General features: G+C 44.0%; 1 protein-coding gene across 1 annotated transcript; it reads left to right on the top strand.

Annotated features, from left to right (window-relative positions):
* On the top strand, positions 1-17,838 carry ckma (creatine kinase, muscle a). Its single transcript, XM_061804041.1, has 8 exons — positions 1-16; positions 15,573-15,781; positions 15,863-16,017; positions 16,100-16,232; positions 16,362-16,533; positions 16,758-16,881; positions 16,977-17,166; positions 17,251-17,838. Exons 2-8 carry the CDS (start codon positions 15,589-15,591, stop codon positions 17,427-17,429), a joined length of 1,146 nt encoding a protein of 381 aa, XP_061660025.1. The 5' UTR covers positions 1-16; positions 15,573-15,588; the 3' UTR covers positions 17,430-17,838.
* The last annotated feature ends 188 nt before the right edge of the window (positions 17,839-18,026 follow it).

Below are 18,026 nucleotides of genomic sequence, written 5' to 3'. Positions count from 1 at the left end.
ACGACTCAGATGAGAGGTAAGCAGTGCGGAATAAGCCTTTATTCGTTCCAATGTCGGTTACCAGGGAGTCAGTCCAAACAAGCAGCAAGATCAGTAACGGCAGGCTTACGGGGTAGGTCGGGAGACAGGCGTTGGTCGGTACACGGGAGGTCGACGTCAGGAGTACGGTAGTGCGGGAACGAGGCATGAGAGGCAACGATCTAGCAGAGTCTCTGTCGTCCCCCAGGTCCTACATGTACTGGGTCTAATCGGAGGTCATGAGGCGCAGGTGTGACCCTTCCGATTAGACGGCCACGCCCAGCCCTGGCTGGAATCCAGGATCATGACAGATTCAGTCTGAAGAATATGCTGTATTCAGCCTGGTGATGAGATATTTCTTGTCTTTGAAGCTGGTGAATCAAAATCTAGAAAATGCAATTTTGTAAACTGTCAAATTTACATGGGATATTTTATGCTATTTCTGAACACAGAAGAAAATGTGCAGTATACTGTATAACATTTGGCAGCAGCAGGAAGCCACAGCACTTCCAATGACAGTTTGAGATGTCAGATGCGGAGCTGTATTGACAATGTATATTTGTAGCCATGTGCGGACATTTCATTTCATTGCTGTAAATCATACGTGTCAAACTCAAGGACCGGGTCCTAGATCCGGCCCGCCACACGATTTTATGTGGCCTGCGAAGGGAAATACAGTGTTCGAAGGGAAATACAGTGTTCCATGATTCTTGTGAAAAGCTGTACCAAAATTTCATATTGTCAGATATCATAAATGAGAACTTTGAGATCATTAATTGGACAGTAAAGTGCCCCTAAGTGTGATTGTGAGTGCGGTTGTTTGTCTTTGTGTGCCCTGCAATTGGCTGGCAACCAGTTCAGGGTGTACCCTGCCTCTTGCGCCTTGACAGCTGGGATAGGCTCCAGCAGTCCCGCGACCCTTATGAGGATAAGCGGCTATGAAAATGGATGGATAACTTTGAGAAATTGGAAGCATTTTCATGTTATCAAACATTAATAGTTGAAAATCACATTTAGGTCATAAATACCTTGGATAATATGATCAAGACATTAAATATGTTTTTGCTTTCCTCTGAGGGCAAAGAGAAAGGCCAGTGTGTATATCAATGTTCACATCATCAAATATGGTACTGAAGACAAACTCCTTGTGTTTTGTTCCATCCATGCATCCATCCATCCATCCATCCATCCATCCATCCATTTTCTTAGCCGGTTATCCTCACCAGGGTTGCAGGAGTGCTCGAGCCTATCCCAGGTATGAACGGTCTTTTTGAAAATGCTCCAGTCTGTGTAGTCTAGACAGCTCTGAAATTCTATGTTTGTTTCATTGGTCCAGTTTTTTTTTTTTTTCAACTGTTTTCACCCCAGGTTTCATACTGTTAAGTTCTTGCCTGTATGTTGGTTGTAAGTGATTCAAGCAGTGATCAGACGAGCTGAGAGCTGCACAAGTTATGGTCTGGTATGTGTTATTTAAAGTAGTATAGCAGTGGTCTAAAATGTTATTTTCTCTGGTAGGACAGTTGATGTATTTAGGGAGTTTCTGGTCGAGTTTAGCTTTGTTAAAGTCCCCAAGAATAATGAGGGGTGGGTCTGGGTGGGTTTTTTTTCAGGTCAGTTTCGTTGACCTGTTCAGTGAATCTTAGCAGTGCGGTGGCACTCGTGTTAACTTGAGGAGGAATGTAAACACCATCGAGAATTAATGATGCAAACTCACGAGATGAGTAGAATGGCTTACAGTTCAAAACCAGTGACCGTAAATCTGGGCTGCAGTTTGTGCTGAGCTCCGTGATGGCAGTACACAATTTTTTGTCGGTATAGAAGCATATTCTGTCACCTCTTCTTTTCCCCATAACTACTTGACTCTTTCTGCCCTGTGAAGATTAAACCCTGCAAGCACTACAGCGCCATAAGGGACACCTTCGCAAAGCCGTGTCGCTGTAAAGCACAGGGCGTTGCAGTCCAAACATCCAAAGTCTTGTCTGGTCTTTGTCAGAAGATGAAACTCGTTCATTTTGTCAGGTGGAGAGTGTTGATTCAAAAGGCAGATTGACGGGAACACCAATGTGTATCCTCTCTTACGGAGCTTAACTTGGATGGCTAAGCACATCCCCCTTTGTCGTCATCCACCACAGACGCAGACACTCAGAATGAAAAACTCATCTGAAATGGAGAAGTTGGTGAAAGAAAGTCTGGGCTGGACTCCTGGATGTTTAGAAAGTCTTCCCTTGTGTAAGTGAGCTGCGTAATGTTTCCCAAGACTAAGTAAAAACAGAAAAACATTGACAATACTAGAGAGCACGTAACCAGGCAATCCACACGGATAAGCGCCATCTTGAAAAATCACAGGAAGACATGACTTAATCTGTTGTATGAATAGCATCCGGTGGCTGCACAGGTTTTTTTTTTTTTTGTAAAGTACTTCATGCCATCTGACGGAAGAGGGTTTCATTATTCAGCCTGTCACAATATGTCTCTGACATTGATAGTTGAATGAACATTTGTTATTCGTAGATAATAGATTTGACAAATTAAACAAAATTGTTTGCCACAACGCAGTGGTTGTGAATCACAGTTTACAGAAATGCTGTAGATTTTTTTTTTTTTTTTTTTAAATGTGTTCATCTTCTGTTGTGTTGTGTTTTTTTTTTTGTGTGCGTGTGTTCATCACACTTCTATCCATAGAGGACACTGGACACCTGTCACCCACCCTTGAGTTTCTTTGCCTACTGGGCGTTACATACCAACATTGCATGTCAGCTGCCTGATGATATATGAGGTAATCTACTCAAAGCAGGTGAACAAACACATTCACTTGACGGGAGACAAATATTAATGGGTGAAACGGAACTCCCCGCTAGTATTATACTCTTAAGTCCCAAGTTTAAGCTGTACATGACTACTCATCCCGGTTCAGCTATTTACAGTTATCTTCAGTTAAGCTTCAGTATTAAATTGATTGGACGGCACTGACAGTGCATTCACACTGGGCCAGGTGTACTGTGTGATGCTTTCTGACAGAATATGTATTTGTGTCTTTATTATGATTTCAAAAAAAAAATCTCATCAGAGAGATCGCAAGAGAGACTTTCAAAAGAGGAACCTACAGTTACTTCGCACTTCTTCCCCTCTTAATAAAGCGGAAGAGGAATGCTGGGTTAAATCAATATACAAGGGGGATGATGAAAAAAGAAAGAAAGACCGGCTCACACCATTGTCTTGTCCTTAAGAGAAATGGAGGCCAGTAGAACTACTAGATACAGTACATTTGAAAAAGTCACAAGATGTCATGGTCCTGCCGGTCCAGCCCTGGCTGGGCAGGTCCCAGCACACCGGTGCTGATTAGGAGGCGCACACCTGCGCCTCATCCTCGTTGATTCTTCCCTCTATTTATAGGATCCAGGGGATGACTGGTCCGGCGCCAGATCGTTGCAACTCATGCCCCGTTCCTGCACTCCCGTATTCTTGATCGTGAACCCTGGTGTACCGACCTCCGCCTGTCCTCCAACTGACCCCGTAAGCTTGACATCTTTGATACTCCTGCCTTCTCTGATCGATCTCCCGTGTACCGACCCCTGCCTACTCGCGGACCTGCACTCTACGCTCGACGTCCTGACTACCGCTGCTCCACTTGACTGTCTGCCTGATGCCCGACTTCGGACAGAATAAACACTTTTTTCCAAACTGCCTCTGCGTCTCCAGAATCCTGCATTTGGGTCCTCCTCCGATGGGTCGTGACACAAATAGAAAGAATTATTGAACTACACAAAAACTACGGGATAAGACCATCAAAGTATGTAGACCATATTTGGTCCACGTTATTTTTGCATGTACCATCGTGAAACAATACAACATATCATGAATACAACTTTCCTGACTGGAAGTGCTTAAGAATTTTATTTCCATTGTGTCACTTTCTTCATGTAATACCAAGAACTCTAACAATTATAGTCTGATTGTGATTTGAATACACGTTTGTGAACCACAAATGGAAAAATTGGCAGACAGCATGGAAAGAAACTAATGCAGAAGATATGTTTGGGTGAGTGCGTCTGTCATCCACAGAGCAGGAGGGCTGTCAAGCCTCTGAACATCCATTGGTGTCATGACCCATCAGAACGGGAGTAGGACCCAAATGCAGGACTCGGTCTATGCAAGGTAGTTCAGGGAGAAACGTTTATTATTCCGTGGTCGGGGATCGGGCGGGCAGTCAGGTGCAGCAGTGGTAGTTGGGACGTCGGGCGAAGAGAGCGGGCAGGCAGGAGTCGGTACACGGGAGAACGATCAAAGCAGGCAGAAGTGTCAAAGGAGTCAGGCTTACGGGGTTGGTCGGAGAACAGGCGAAGGTCGGTACACACGGGTTGTCGATCAGGGATACGGGACATGAAGCTCAACGAACTGGCCCCGACCAGTCGTCATCGGGGTCATATAAATACACCAGATAATCAGCCCGTTTGAGGCGCAGGTGTGCGCCTCCCAATCAGCGCAACCGCGAGGGCACCCGCACAGCCCGGGCTGGGGCGGCAGGATCATGACACTTGGTGCTAATGGCTCTTAAGAACCTTGTGCCAAAGGTCCTTCGGATATTCCAGTCTATCCTGGCTCAATCTATCACGATAACACGCTTCAAGATATCTACCATCTTTCCGGTGCCAAGGAAGATACCAGCCTGCCTGATTGACTTCCACCCAGTGGCTTTTGGCTCTGCAATGAGTGGTTTAAAAGGCTTTCCTTTTACAGTATTTGAACTGCTTCTTATTACACAATATATTTGAGTTCCTACATTGTACCGACCGTTCTCATCTCAACAAACATCTTAAGCAACATCTTGTAGAATGTTCACCGCAGTTATTTGTCTGTACATGCAAGAGTCCCGGTCTTCCTGACACAACACGAGCCTACAAGTCTTTATTTCACAACGCAACCTCGCATCGAGTCGAACTACGTCTTATTCTTCCTGACCACATTTGACCGCGAGGCCCGTTCGTCGTCGCTCGCGCATCGAATTTCTTCAACCCTTTTCCATCCCATCTCTTGTTATTCACGTCCAGGACAAACGCTTCAAATCTTACACCTGTTGACACAGCTTCCACACGTCTTACTAGCAAGCAATTGTCAGTTGAAAGGTCAACATTAGTTGATCTTATTCAAAATGGCAAGACAGAAAACAATTTCAAAATGTTTTAATATTACATCCAGGTGAAAGGGATCATTTGTTTATACACACAAAGAATAATTCATTCAAAATTTACAGGTTTGTTTGAAAGAGATCTCAAAAAGTATCTGTCACCATGACCTTGGTTGTCTTTGGACAGTATTAAAAGGTAACATAGTTGAGCTATTGTCATATACTGTGTGTTTGAAATTAAATTCAACTAGTTAATAATAAATTAGCCAATAACAGCAATGGAACCCCGGATGAGTGATGCATTTAGTAATATTCTGATTAAACTTTATCTCTTTTCATCCTACCTTGACTGTCTGAAATTTCGGGATTTAGTATGATTATCTGTATTCCCTGAGCGACATATTGTACTTTCACCTCATTGAAAACAATTTGCAACTGACATGATGAGTAAAATAAGTAATCAATTTGGAATTCTATCCAAACCTCTGAGATGCCAGGTCAAGTGAATGTTGAGATGGCTTGTGGACTGACTGGATGAAACTGAATCGGGGGGCACGATGACTAGGGGTTCATGTTTGTGAGGGTGTTGGTGAACCTTGCCAACTGAGCTCGCCTGATATAATTACAGCATTCCTTGACCACGCGATGGACTTGTGACTCCTGCTGACTTTAGTTTCAAAGTGACAAGACCAATCACCAACTCTGACAAGTTTTGCCACCAATATATAATCATGTTAGGTCTGCAAAAAGAAAAGTTAAATTGTGTTCCATTTCTGTTTAAACGTCACCTAATTCTACTCCCTGCTTAATTCCTTGAAAAAAAAAATTGGTGCAATCTAAATTATATTATCTACATATTGATTATTCGTGTGAATTTTGTTCATTTTGCATTTGTGCTCTACAACTCACAGTAGTTTCCAACAAACAGGTGCTTAGTTTGAAGTGAGCAGAACATGGGAATGAAGCGTTAAATATGGTGTTCTGTGAAAGTACTATTTATAGCAGCTTGCGACGTCATTGCGTGTGCTTGCCAAGCCTCTAGAGTTACTGTCCGAGTCATGCCTTGCTGAAATGGTTCCACGCTGAAGCAAATATCACCATTCCTGACAGTTTTTAGTCCAATATAAATCTAACACTCAGTACTGTATATGCAATACTCAGTATGCGTTGGGCCCAGCTGCAGCTAGACACTAAGCTATTCTGACATGGGTCAGTGCAGTTGGCATGAATTCCTTTCCAAGGGTCAAGTTATATACAGTATTTTCAACGAAGGCCTAACCTGCAATGCAATAGACTAACGATCACTACTTATGAAGCACTTAGTTGAATGAAACATTTCCTTGTGGAAATGTGGAGCAGTAAAATCATAATATTTTAAAGAATGTGCAGGATGTTGTCTTCACTAATCTTTTCAACACTATTATTCCATAGAAATACAACATGCAGTTAATAGTGAAGAGTCTTGCAGAATGTACATCACACCGATAGCCTGTTGGATAACGTCCAGACTGGCTTTCAGAACTGGAAGTCAAACTGGTATAGTATTGGTGGTTGATAGTACACTACTGTTACTTTCAGCCTTTAACTGAAGAACAAAAAGGAATCTGACGTGATTGTTGCTATTTTCAAACTCAGAAGCACACTGCATTTGGAGTGAAACCATACAATACCCCCCGAAAAACCTCTCTCGCATTGGAGTCAGAACCAAAGCAGCAAACTGCTCATTAAAGGTAAAGGTGCCCGAAGGACAATTTTATGCACCATACAGAAAAGAGAAAAGCCGGTACATGAAATCGCAATTGCACAGACTAATGTGGTCCGGTTCCCCTTTTAGAGGAGCAGTGGCAACAGACAGCTGCGTAACCGGAGACATGATTTCGATCCAAGGCAATGGCAGGCTCTGCTTGAAAGCCTCCAATCGCAATAAGGACTTAAAAGGCCGAGAAGAAAGAAAGTGGCTGACAATCAGAGTGGTGAAAAGTTAAATATAAAAAAAAAAAAAGGCAGGTGACACAGGGTCTGAGTTGAAGGTGAGAAGGGAGGGCAGGGTTACTATTTGGGAGGGAGGTGACACCGGTTGTTCACACAGCAATAACAGACTGGCGGCAAACAGGTGCCAGTCAGCTGCTAGTTCGAGTCAACTGAGGTATTCCACAGAACAGTGCCTCGGATAACACAGTGGTACTGTTGCTGCAATAGACAGAGCTTTACAAATGTCTTCGTTATTCAAAATTGCTTGGAAGTTCTGTATTCATTTTAAGTGAAGGACAGAACAGTATTGATAGCAGGATCTGCAATTAGTTTTATGGTTTGTTTTTTTTTTTAATCGAAGTTCATTTGTCCTAAATCCTTTGAAAAGCAGCATTAAAAAAAAGTTCTGGATCTGCCTTTTAAAGCGGAACATTACAACAATTTTAAAATTGCTTTTCCGTCATACTGTGTCCCACAATTTCATCATTTATAATCCATCCATCCATCCATCATCCAAGCCCCTTATCCTCGCAAGGGTCACAGGAGAGACGGAGCCTATCCCAGCTAGCTTCGGGCGAAAGGCAGACTACAGCCTGAACTGGTTAGCAGTCAGTCACAGGGCAGACATCGACACCATCACTAAGCGGGAATCAATCCCACGCTGCCCGCACCAAAGTCAGGCATGTGTACCATTACAACATCAGTGACTCCTCTTCGTCGATAATAATAGTGATAATATTAATATTTGTGTCATTCTTGTTATTCCTATTCTTATTCATTATTATGAGCAAGGGCCAGGAGCAGCATTTGGTCCATCTTCTGGGAGAAAGCAGAGACAGAAGCTTTGGTGCAAGAAACGCAAAGTACCTGTACAGGAAATCATACAAGGAGAGATATTAGCTAAGAAGAAGTGAGACACTGAGTGGACTGAGGATAGGAGAAAGGAATACATGGAGATGCGACGTGGGGGCAAAAGCAGACGTGGCAAAGGTTAAACGAGGCATATCATAGCCTCTATGCCAGAATGGACACAAAAGAAGATGGAGAAAGATCTGTACAGGTTGGCGAGACAGATGGATGGAGATGGGAAGGATGTGCAGCATGTAAGGGTGATTAAGGATGGAGATGAAAATATGTCTACTGGATTGATCAAAACGATACTTTGAGGAGTTGAGGAATGAGGAAAATGAGAGCAAAGTAAGAGTAGAGCAGGCAAGTGTGATGGACCAGGAATTAGTAATGATTGGGAAGTGGGGAGTTAGGCACTAAAAAGGATGAAAAATAGAAAATCAGTTAGTCCTGATGACATACTGCACCTGTGGGGGCACGGGAGCATCCAGGAGACGTGGCTGTGGAGGTTTTGACTAGGTTTTTGAGCAGACGAACAGAACAGAGGTGAGAAGATGCTAGAAGAATGGAGGAAAAGAAAAGAAAAATAATGTTGTCTGATGGGTGAGTAAAAATACTGGCCTTATTTCAAGGTACTGCATACTTGTGAAGGCTGACGATACTAGCCAGTGACACTACATTAAGTAAGTCCTCCTCACCAGTCGCTGGCGTTACACTCCGGTGGCTTGACACATCTGTGACTCATCATGTGTGTCAGAAGGAAAATAGTTATTCCATTTTATTTCCCAAGTCGCATATTCTCACAAGGGTTGCTGGAGTGCCGGAGCCTGTACCAGCGAACATTGGGCAAAAGGCAGACTACACCCTGAACTGGTCGCCAGTCAGTCACAGGGCACATATCGACAGAATCACTGAGCAGGAATCGATCCAATGCTGCCTGCACTAAAGTTAGGCATGTGTACCACTCCACCATCAGAGGCCATGGAAAATAGACTTTCCTGACAATTATGTCACTAATCTAAATATTATGAATCAAAGGTTGCAGTGGCACCCGTACGAACGGTGAGTACTCAAGAGTGAATACTCAGTGGTATCAGTCTGAAAAAAAAAAGGGATATCAAACATCACTACCTTTTTGCATGATAAATAATAATTTAAGTCTTCCGCTAATCTCCAACCATTGCTGAAGTCAAGTCAGTACTGAAGTTACATCACACTGATGCTAGTTTACTTCAGTCCATCCATCCATCCATCCATCCATCAAATGAGCTTATCCAAGCTTATTTTGGGTAAGACACTTACAGTGAAGAAAACAAGTATTTGAACACTCTGCTCTATTGCAAGTTCTCCCACTTAGAAATCATGGAGGGGTTCTGAAATTTTCATCATAGGTTCATGTCGAAGGTGAGAGAGATCATCTAAAAAGAAAAATCCAGAAATCACAATGTATGATTTTTTTTAATGATTTATTTGTGTGATACAGCTGCAAACGAGTATATGAACACCTGTCAATCAACTAGAATTCTAACCCTCAAAGACCTGTTAGTCTGCCTTGAAAAGTCCACCTCCACTTCATGTATTATCCTGAATCAGATCCACCTGTCTGAGGCCGTTGGCAGCATAACGACACCTGTCCACCTCATACAATCAGTAAGACTCAAACCTATAACATGGCCAAGACTAAAGACACCAGAAACAAAATTGTACAACTCCACATGACTGGAAAGGGCTACAGAGAAATTGCCAAGCAGCTCGGTGAAAAAAGGTCCACTGCTGGAACAATCATTAGAAAATGGAAGAAGCTAAACATGATGGTCAACCTCAATCGGACTGGAGACCCATTCAAAATATCACCTCGTGGGGTCTCAGTGATCCTTAGAAAGGTGAGGAATCAGCCAAGGACTACACAACAGGACTTGGTCAATGACCTGAAAAGAGCTGGGACCACCGTTTCCAAGGTGACTGTTGGTAATACACTAAGACCTCAGGGTTTGAAATCATGCATGGCACGGTCGGCTCACTTGCTTAAAACAGCACATGTCAATTTTGCCAATGACCATTTGGATGATACAGAGGAGTCATGGGAGAAGGTTTTGTGGTCAGATGAGATCAAAATTGAACTTTTTGGTCATAATTCCACTCACCGTGTTTGGAGGAAGACAAATGATGAGTTCCATCCCAAGAACACCATCCCTACTGTGAAGCACGGGGGTGGTAGCGTCATGTTTTGGGGGTGTTTTTCTGCACATGGGATAGGACGACTGCAGTGTATAAAGGAGAGGATGACCGCAGTCATGTATTGTGAGATTTTGGGCAACAACCGCTTTCCCTCAGTCAGTGCGTTGGAGATGGGTCGTGGCTGGGTCTTTCAACATGACAATGACCCGAAGCACACAGCCAGGAAAACCAAGGAGTGGCTCCGTAAGAAGGATATCAAGGTTCTAGCGTGGCCTAGCCAGTCTCCAGACCTAAACCCAATAGAAAATCTTTGGCGGGAGCTGAAACTCTATGTTTCCCAGTGACAGCCCAGAAACCTGTCTGATCTCGAGAAGATATGTGTGGAAGAGTGGGCCAATATCCCTCCTGAAGTGTGTGCAAACCTGGTGAACAACTACAGGAAACATTTCTTCTCTGTAATTGCAAACAAAGACTACTGTACCAAATATTAATATTGGTTTTCTCAGGCGTTCAAATACGTATTTGCAGCTGTATGACACAAATAAATCGTTAAAAGAATCATACATTGTGATTTCTGGATTTTTCTTTTTAGATTATCTCTCTCACAGTGGACATGCACCGACGATGACCACTCCATGATTTCTAAGTGGGAGAACTTGCAATATAGCAGGGTGTTCAAATACTTCTTTTCTTCACTGTACTCTGGTAACTGGCTAATTGCAACGCACAAACAGTTTAGACCAGGTATGGGCCATGGATCGCAAGGGAAAAAGAGAAAGGTAGCAAAAGAGCACAGAGGATTCAACAGGTTTTGGACCGAATCATTTGCTTTCATTGCTCGTGTGAAATGTTTACCTCCATGTCTGCTTTGCGAAGAGAAGTTATCAAATGACAAAAAGAGTAATGTAGAATGACCTTCCCAGTGAAGGTATGGTAGATTTGAAGCTAAATACCCTCTCGGGAGTGAAAATGTCACTTGTCAGAGACCTCAGCTTGCCCAAAGCCACAAATGGAGTGACATTTTTTGTGCATCTATCATTCACAAAGGTTTCAAATCATCAAACCAATTTTAATTACTCAGAAACCACCCAAGGAAATAGAAAATGCTATTTTCAAATGACAATTCAATTTATTAAGGTGCAAAAAAAATGTTACAAATCCAAACCTTTCTGACCCTCAGTGAAAAGGTAATTGGCCCCAGAACCTAATAAAGGGTTGTGCCACCCTTGGCACCGATAACTGAAATCAAGCGTTTGCCATAATTGATGATGAGTTTCACATTACTGTGAAAGAATTTTGTCCCACTCTTTTTACAGAATTGTTTCAACTCTGCCACATTGGAGGGTTTTCTAGCATGGACTGGCCGTTTAAGGTCACACAAGACCATCTGAATTGGATTTCAACGGCCACTCCAAAACCCTAATTTAGCTATTTCTTCAGGCATTCAGAGGTGGACTTGCTGATGTGTTCCAGATCTGTGTCCTGCTGCATGATCCAAGAGCGCTCGAGTTTGTTATTTTAGCTGTGTGCTTAGGGTCATTGTCTTGTTGGAATGTGAACTTTCGGCCCAGTTTGAGGTCCTGAGCACTCTGGAAAAGGTTTTCATCGTGTATATCACTGCATCTGGCCACATTCAAGTTTGCTTCGATTGTAATCAGTCATCCTATCCACGCAGCTGAAAACTTCCCACACAGCATGTTGCTGCCTCACTGTTTGGACTGTGGTCAGGGGCATGAGCAAGCTACTGCCATGGGCGGAGCTGCCTCCAGCAGCAGCTCCAGGGCCCCCGACACTGTTTTGGACAGGTGATGAGCACTGCTTGGTTTTCTCCACACATACTGCTTAGAACTGAGGCCAAAAAGTTCTATCTTGGTCAGACTAAACAATTTTATTTCTGACCATCTTTTGGTCCTTCAGGGTTTTTGTTTTTTTTTTTAATCTAGCAAATTTAATATGGGCTTTCATTTTTGTACTGAGGAGAGGCCTCTGTTGGGCCATTCTGCCGTAAAGGCCCAACTGGTGGAGGGCAGCAGTGATTCTTTACTTCCAAGAATGTCCTCCCATGTCCCAACTGCATTTCTGGATCCCTGCCACAGTAATCTTTGGGTTCTTCTTCACGAGAATCGGGAGCATGCTGGAACCTGTCCCAGCTATGTTTGGGTGTTACACCCTGACCTGGTCACCAGCCAATCTTAGGGCACATAGAAACAAACCATTGACACTCACGTTCACGCCTACAAACAGTTTGCAGTCATGCGATATACCAAAAAGCGAAAATTGAAGGGGGTCCAAAAACTTTCCATGCCCACTGAAATAAAACCAAGAAATGCAGATTTCATATCACCTCTTAAATATATTGTCCAGACCGAGTGTACATCAATTTACAAGGGAATGTACTGTATGGGCGGCTAGTTCTGAGGACCCGGGTCCGATCCCGGCCCAGCGTGTGTGGAGTTTGCATGTTCTTCCAATGCCGGCATGGGTTTCCTCCCACATTCCAAAAACATGCAACATTAATTGGACACTCTAAATTGGCCCTAGGTAGGATTGTGAGTGTGGCTGTTTGTCTCTTTGTGCCTTGCAATTGGCTGGCACCCAGTTCAGGGCGTACTCCGCCTCCTGCCCGTTGACACCGGGGATAGGCTCCAGCACTCCCCAGGACCCTCGTGAGGATAAATGGATGGATGGATGGATGTACTGTATGCCGGCCTCGCAAAATTCAACGTGCTGTTCTTTTATGCAGTATTGTTTTAAAGCTGTCATGATCCTGCCGCTCCAGTCCGGGCTGTGCGGGTGCCCGCGCGGTCGCGCTAATTGGGAGGCACACACCTGCGCCTCATGCGGGCTGATTATCCCCGGTATATATCGGACCCCGATGACGACTGGTCCTCCGCCAGATCGTTGAGGTTCACGTCCCGTTCAAGCGCTCTCGTATCCCTGATCGTCAACCCGCGCGTACCGACCTTCGCCTGTTCTCCGACCGACCCCGTAAGCCTGACTCCTTTGAGACTTCTGCCTGCCTTGATCGATCTCCCGTGTACCGACTCCTGCCTGCCCGCTCGCACGCTCTCTTCGCCCGACGTCCCAACTACCGCTGCTGCACCCGACTGCCTGCCCGATCCCCCCGACCTTCTAATCATAAAAGTTTTTCCCCGAACTACCTTGCATCTTCCGTGTCCTCCTGCATTTGGGTCCTACCTCCGTTCCGACGGGCCGTGACAAAAGCTTGCTGAACTTTTTTGTCATCGGATGAGTGTTGAGCCCCTAAATCCTTCTTTTCAAGGTCACAAATAGTAATAACCAGACGGTGGTAGATGGGGTGGGCATAGCGGATAGGTTAAGGTTTTCCAATCCCAAGCACTGATGAGTTCACAAGCTTCTTTGCATGTTATAGTGATCACCCAACGTAGACTCTTGTTCATCGTCTTTGATCCTCGACACCCACTTTTCGATTGTGTTGTCACCTCACCTATTGCAGCTTGCCCATACACATTATGTAACGTTTTGAAAATGTTCCTGGTGGTTCCCTCTTCTAAAGCAAGATATTAAAACAAAGCTTTTATCTTCTGATGGGCACCCAACAATGACGTCAGTTCCAAAACGGCTGACAGGAAGAGGACAGGCCGAAGCCACACCTAATTTCAATAAATCTGTAGGGTTTTCTCCAGCTTTGTCCCAACATTCCAAAAACATGCATGTTGAGTTCAATGAAAACTCTCCTAAGGTGTGAACATGAGTATGAGTGGTTGTTTCTCCAGATGTCTGCAGGGATAGGCAAAAGATCACCATTTGACCTCAGTATAATAACATATAGAAAATGGATAGATGGAACCCAAAGGACGATTCCAATTGTAGGTATTTAAAGTATTTATATACTATACTTATTATACTTACTCTACCACAATGACATTTCTTTTATGCGAACAGAAGTAACTTTTTTGTTGTATACTAAAGTTACCCGAGAAAATAAGTATCCAGTGGGACTATGAGATTAGCATATTAGCATTGCCACCGCAGATTAAGAACCCAGTGATCTGAGGGCTATTTGTTTTCCTATTAACAGAAGTCATTATGGATTCATGGAAAAAGTCCAGCAACCCTTTCCAACTTTCACACATTACGTCAATTTCCTTTTGCTCTGTGTGACATGCTTTGACAAAACAACAACAAAAATCCAGCTCATCTTTATTCAGTTTTTTTTTTTCACCTCCTCTGCCCTGAGACACTCTCGTCATCCATTGGTCCTATGTATGGGTGTGTCTATGTGTGAGTGGGGTGGCAGTACAGCTGTGGGCCCCCTTTTTGGCAGACTGAAGTGTGCCCCCGTCATGAAGTTTGTATCAGAGTCGTCGTCTACAGGCCCGAGCCAATCAGAGTGAAGCGGGCACTAAAATGGCAAGACCAATAGTTGAGTGTCTGCCCAGTATATAAACAGGGAGCAAAGACCTTCAGAACCGGGTGACCCCTAATTCGGCCACAGTGAACAGGATCTGATCCCAAGGACTGTTACCTCTAATCTTGTCTAGTGTGCAGGTAAATATTGCATTTTATCCCTTAGATTCAAGAAGGAAGATTAGGATAAAGTGTTTGAAAATTCTAAAAACAGCGTACAAAATATGAGAATGTCGGATGCCAATAATACTCTTTACCTGGATTCATTGATAGATTTTTGACAGACATACACATCTGCAACAGTTTGGGGATGCCAGAATGTCCTGCATACACAGGGCGATCAACACCATTTGACTTATAAAGTGACTTTTTAGATTCAACCGGAAAGGTGTAATTGCAAAAAGTTTTTTGAAATGTGTAATTGTCTAAACAACTGAACTAACCGGTTCCAGTGCCATGTAATGTCATGTAATGTGCCACTTATTACCACTGCATGCATGAAGTAGGATCACAAGTAACGCACGCCTGAATAGATGGTTAAAAATGTCAAATGGAAAATATGGAGACCAAAGGAAAGCGCTGCTGCACAATGTCAGAAATGAGTTTAGCGTTGGCGAAACTGGATCTCAAAGGCTGAACAGTACAAATGTGCTAGCAACGTGGAGGCGGCATTTTTTTTTTTTTTTTTTTTATGTAAAATGTGACCGCTGAACATGTTAACCAGTACAATGAGAGCAAGCTTGTAAACTTAATAAACGAGAGCTTTCGATATATCTTGAGGACAATTCAAAGATGTGGTTTGCAGGCAGGCGTGATGGAGCTAAAAATACCCCCCCCCCCCCGCCTCCTCCTCCCCAACCCACTCTATTTTAACTGGTATATGATACATGTAACACGTGTAACCAGGATTCCTCGGGGGCACATAAAATGGCAGCAGCTGTCTCTTCTCAACTAACGTATTTCATCTCATTTTTTGGATGGTGATCATGCCAAATGACTCGTGTTTTACAAGACATCTTGTGTCTGCGTCTCTTTGCAGCGTTAGAAAAGCAACCATGCCTTTCGGAAACACCCACAACAACTTCAAGCTCAACTACACGGTCGAGGATGAGTTCCCTGACTTGTCAAAGCACAACAACCACATGGCCAAGGTTCTGACCAAGGATATATATGGCAGGCTGAGGGACAAGCAGACACCTAGTGGATACACCGTGGATGATGTCATCCAGACTGGTGTTGACAACCCCGGTATGACACAGCCATTTGTTATTCAAATGCAACAGCAAAGAAATGTGTTTTTCCTCCATCCAATCATTATTCGCTCCTCAGGTCACCCCTTCATCATGACCGTTGGCTGTGTTGCTGGTGATGAGGAGTCTTACGAGGTTTTCAAGGAACTGCTTGACCCCATCATCTCTGACCGTCATGGTGGATACGGCCCCAACGACAACCACAAGACTGACCTGAACTTCGAGAACCTGAAGGTCTTTCATGAAAACAACCGACAGGTGTATATTGTACGTGTGGTGCTTTAACCAAACACAAATGTTCTGATCTTGTGAACAGGGTGGTGACGACTTGGACCCCAATTACGTTCTGTCCAGCCGTGTCCGTACTGGCCGCAGCATTAAGGGATTCACTCTGCCGCCCCACAACAGCCGTGGCGAGCGCAGGATAATTGAGAAGCTGTCCGTCGAGGGTACAAATGAGTGCTTACTTTGGTCGCAAGATAGGATAAATTGTTGATTCCGGCATGGAAAGGGCATTTCCTATCACTTCTAGCAGGTTATCAAAATAATCATCATCATCATAATACACGTCTCACCAGCTCTGACCAGCCTAGATGGTGAGTTCAAGGGCAAATACTACCCCCTGAAGTCCATGACTGACGCTGAACAGGAGCAGCTTATCGCTGATCACTTCCTGTTTGACAAGCCCGTCTCCCCACTTCTCACTTGCGCTGGCATGGCCCGTGATTGGCCTGATGCCAGAGGCATCTGGTGAGTGTGATCCGTTGAGTGATATCGACCATTTTTGATCACCAGTAGACAAGGAAATAACAATTTTTCTTGGAAATTGTATGTGAAGGAATAACAGGCGGAACTATTCCCCAAGTGAATGTAGTTAAAAATGAAAATACTCAGTCCTGAAACTTTGAGTAAACATTTATAACAGATCATGACACTGTCAATCCCATTTTCATTTTCTCCTCTTCCATTTCAAGGCACAACGACAACAAGACTTTCTTGGTCTGGGTGAATGAGGAGGATCACCTGCGTGTCATTTCTATGCAGAAGGGGGGCAACATGAGGGAGGTCTTCAGGCGTTTCTGTGTTGGCCTTCAGAAGGTACAACAGATATCAGCAGGTCGTATCATGGCCTCAGGGAGGGATAGGAAAATGCATTCAAAAAAATGTTTGGTTTTTTTTTTTTTTGTCACCAGATTGAGGAGATCTTCAAAAAGCGCAACCACTGCTTTATGTGGAACAAGCATCTGGGTTACATCCTAACCTGTCCCTCCAATCTCGGGACTGGTCTGCGTGGCGGCGTCCATGTCAAGCTGCCTAAACTGAGCACGCACCCCAAGTTTGAGGAGATCCTCACCAGGCTACGTCTGCAGAAGCGCGGCACAGGTATGGCTGAATGTGGATCGTGATTCACACAAAATGTTTGCAGAGCGGTGAAGACTTCAAAACATCTGCCCCGGTTCTCTTCAGGTGGTGTGGACACCGCATCCGTGGGCGGCGTGTTCGACATCTCCAACGCCGATCGTCTGGGATCCTCTGAGGTCGAACAGGTCCAGATGGTGGTTGACGGTGTCAAGCTGATGGTGGAAATGGAGAAAAAGCTGGAGAAGGGAGAGGCCATTGACAGCATGATCCCGGCTCAGAAGTAAAGAGGAACAATCCCGTTATTTGTCCTCATGACCATTTCATGTGCAACGGAGCCAACTGGTGTGCATGCAGAGGACACAACAGCTCATTGAGAGACTCTTGACTCTGCTCACCTCCTTTGTGTCCTTCCAGCATTTTCACATTTTCTTGTGTTGGTTGGTAACATCCTAGTATCAAGCCCCACTCGGCTTGGCTTTGCCTGGCAAATGTGGCAATACTGTACCTAGTTTTTGGTATAAAAAGGTATCATTATTGAAACTGTCACTGCTTAATAAAAAAAAAAACAAAAAAAAAAAACCATTCAACAAACACACGAAAGTTTGTTCTGTGTCTTCAAATCCTTGCAGACATCATTTGGCAGCCCAGGGAGTGAAAGATATTTGAAATAATTTCGAATCCTTGTTCTCGAGTTCTCACACGCTTACTCCTGGTCCTGACTCCAAGTTTTGATCCCAATTATCTGAATATCTATCAGGTTAAGTACTTCCTTCAACATTCACGTACAGTAAATGTTGAATAAAGCTTGTTAGCCTTGTCATTTATTGGATAATAGAGGTGGTAGGTGGAATAAGATGGAGGCAGCAAACACTTTCATCGTC

The sequence above is a fragment of the Syngnathoides biaculeatus genome, chromosome 18 (genome assembly GCF_019802595.1).
Source record: "Syngnathoides biaculeatus isolate LvHL_M chromosome 18, ASM1980259v1, whole genome shotgun sequence".
Lineage (NCBI taxonomy): Eukaryota > Metazoa > Chordata > Actinopteri > Syngnathiformes > Syngnathidae > Syngnathoides > Syngnathoides biaculeatus.
This window is presented reverse-complemented; position numbering and strand designations above follow the sequence as displayed.

What these genes read in the sequence shown, in the direction of transcription:
- ckma (XM_061804041.1), top strand. Translation starts at nt 15,589, where the DNA reads ATGCCTTTCGGAAACACCCACAACAACTTCAAGCTCAACTACACGGTC. An exon ending in GACTGGTGTTGACAACCCCG is followed by an intron (nt 15,782 to 15,862) that starts GTATGACACAGC and finishes TTCGCTCCTCAG; the next exon opens with GTCACCCCTTCATCATGACC. An exon ending in CCTGATGCCAGAGGCATCTG is followed by an intron (nt 16,534 to 16,757) that starts GTGAGTGTGATC and finishes TTCCATTTCAAG; the next exon opens with GCACAACGACAACAAGACTT.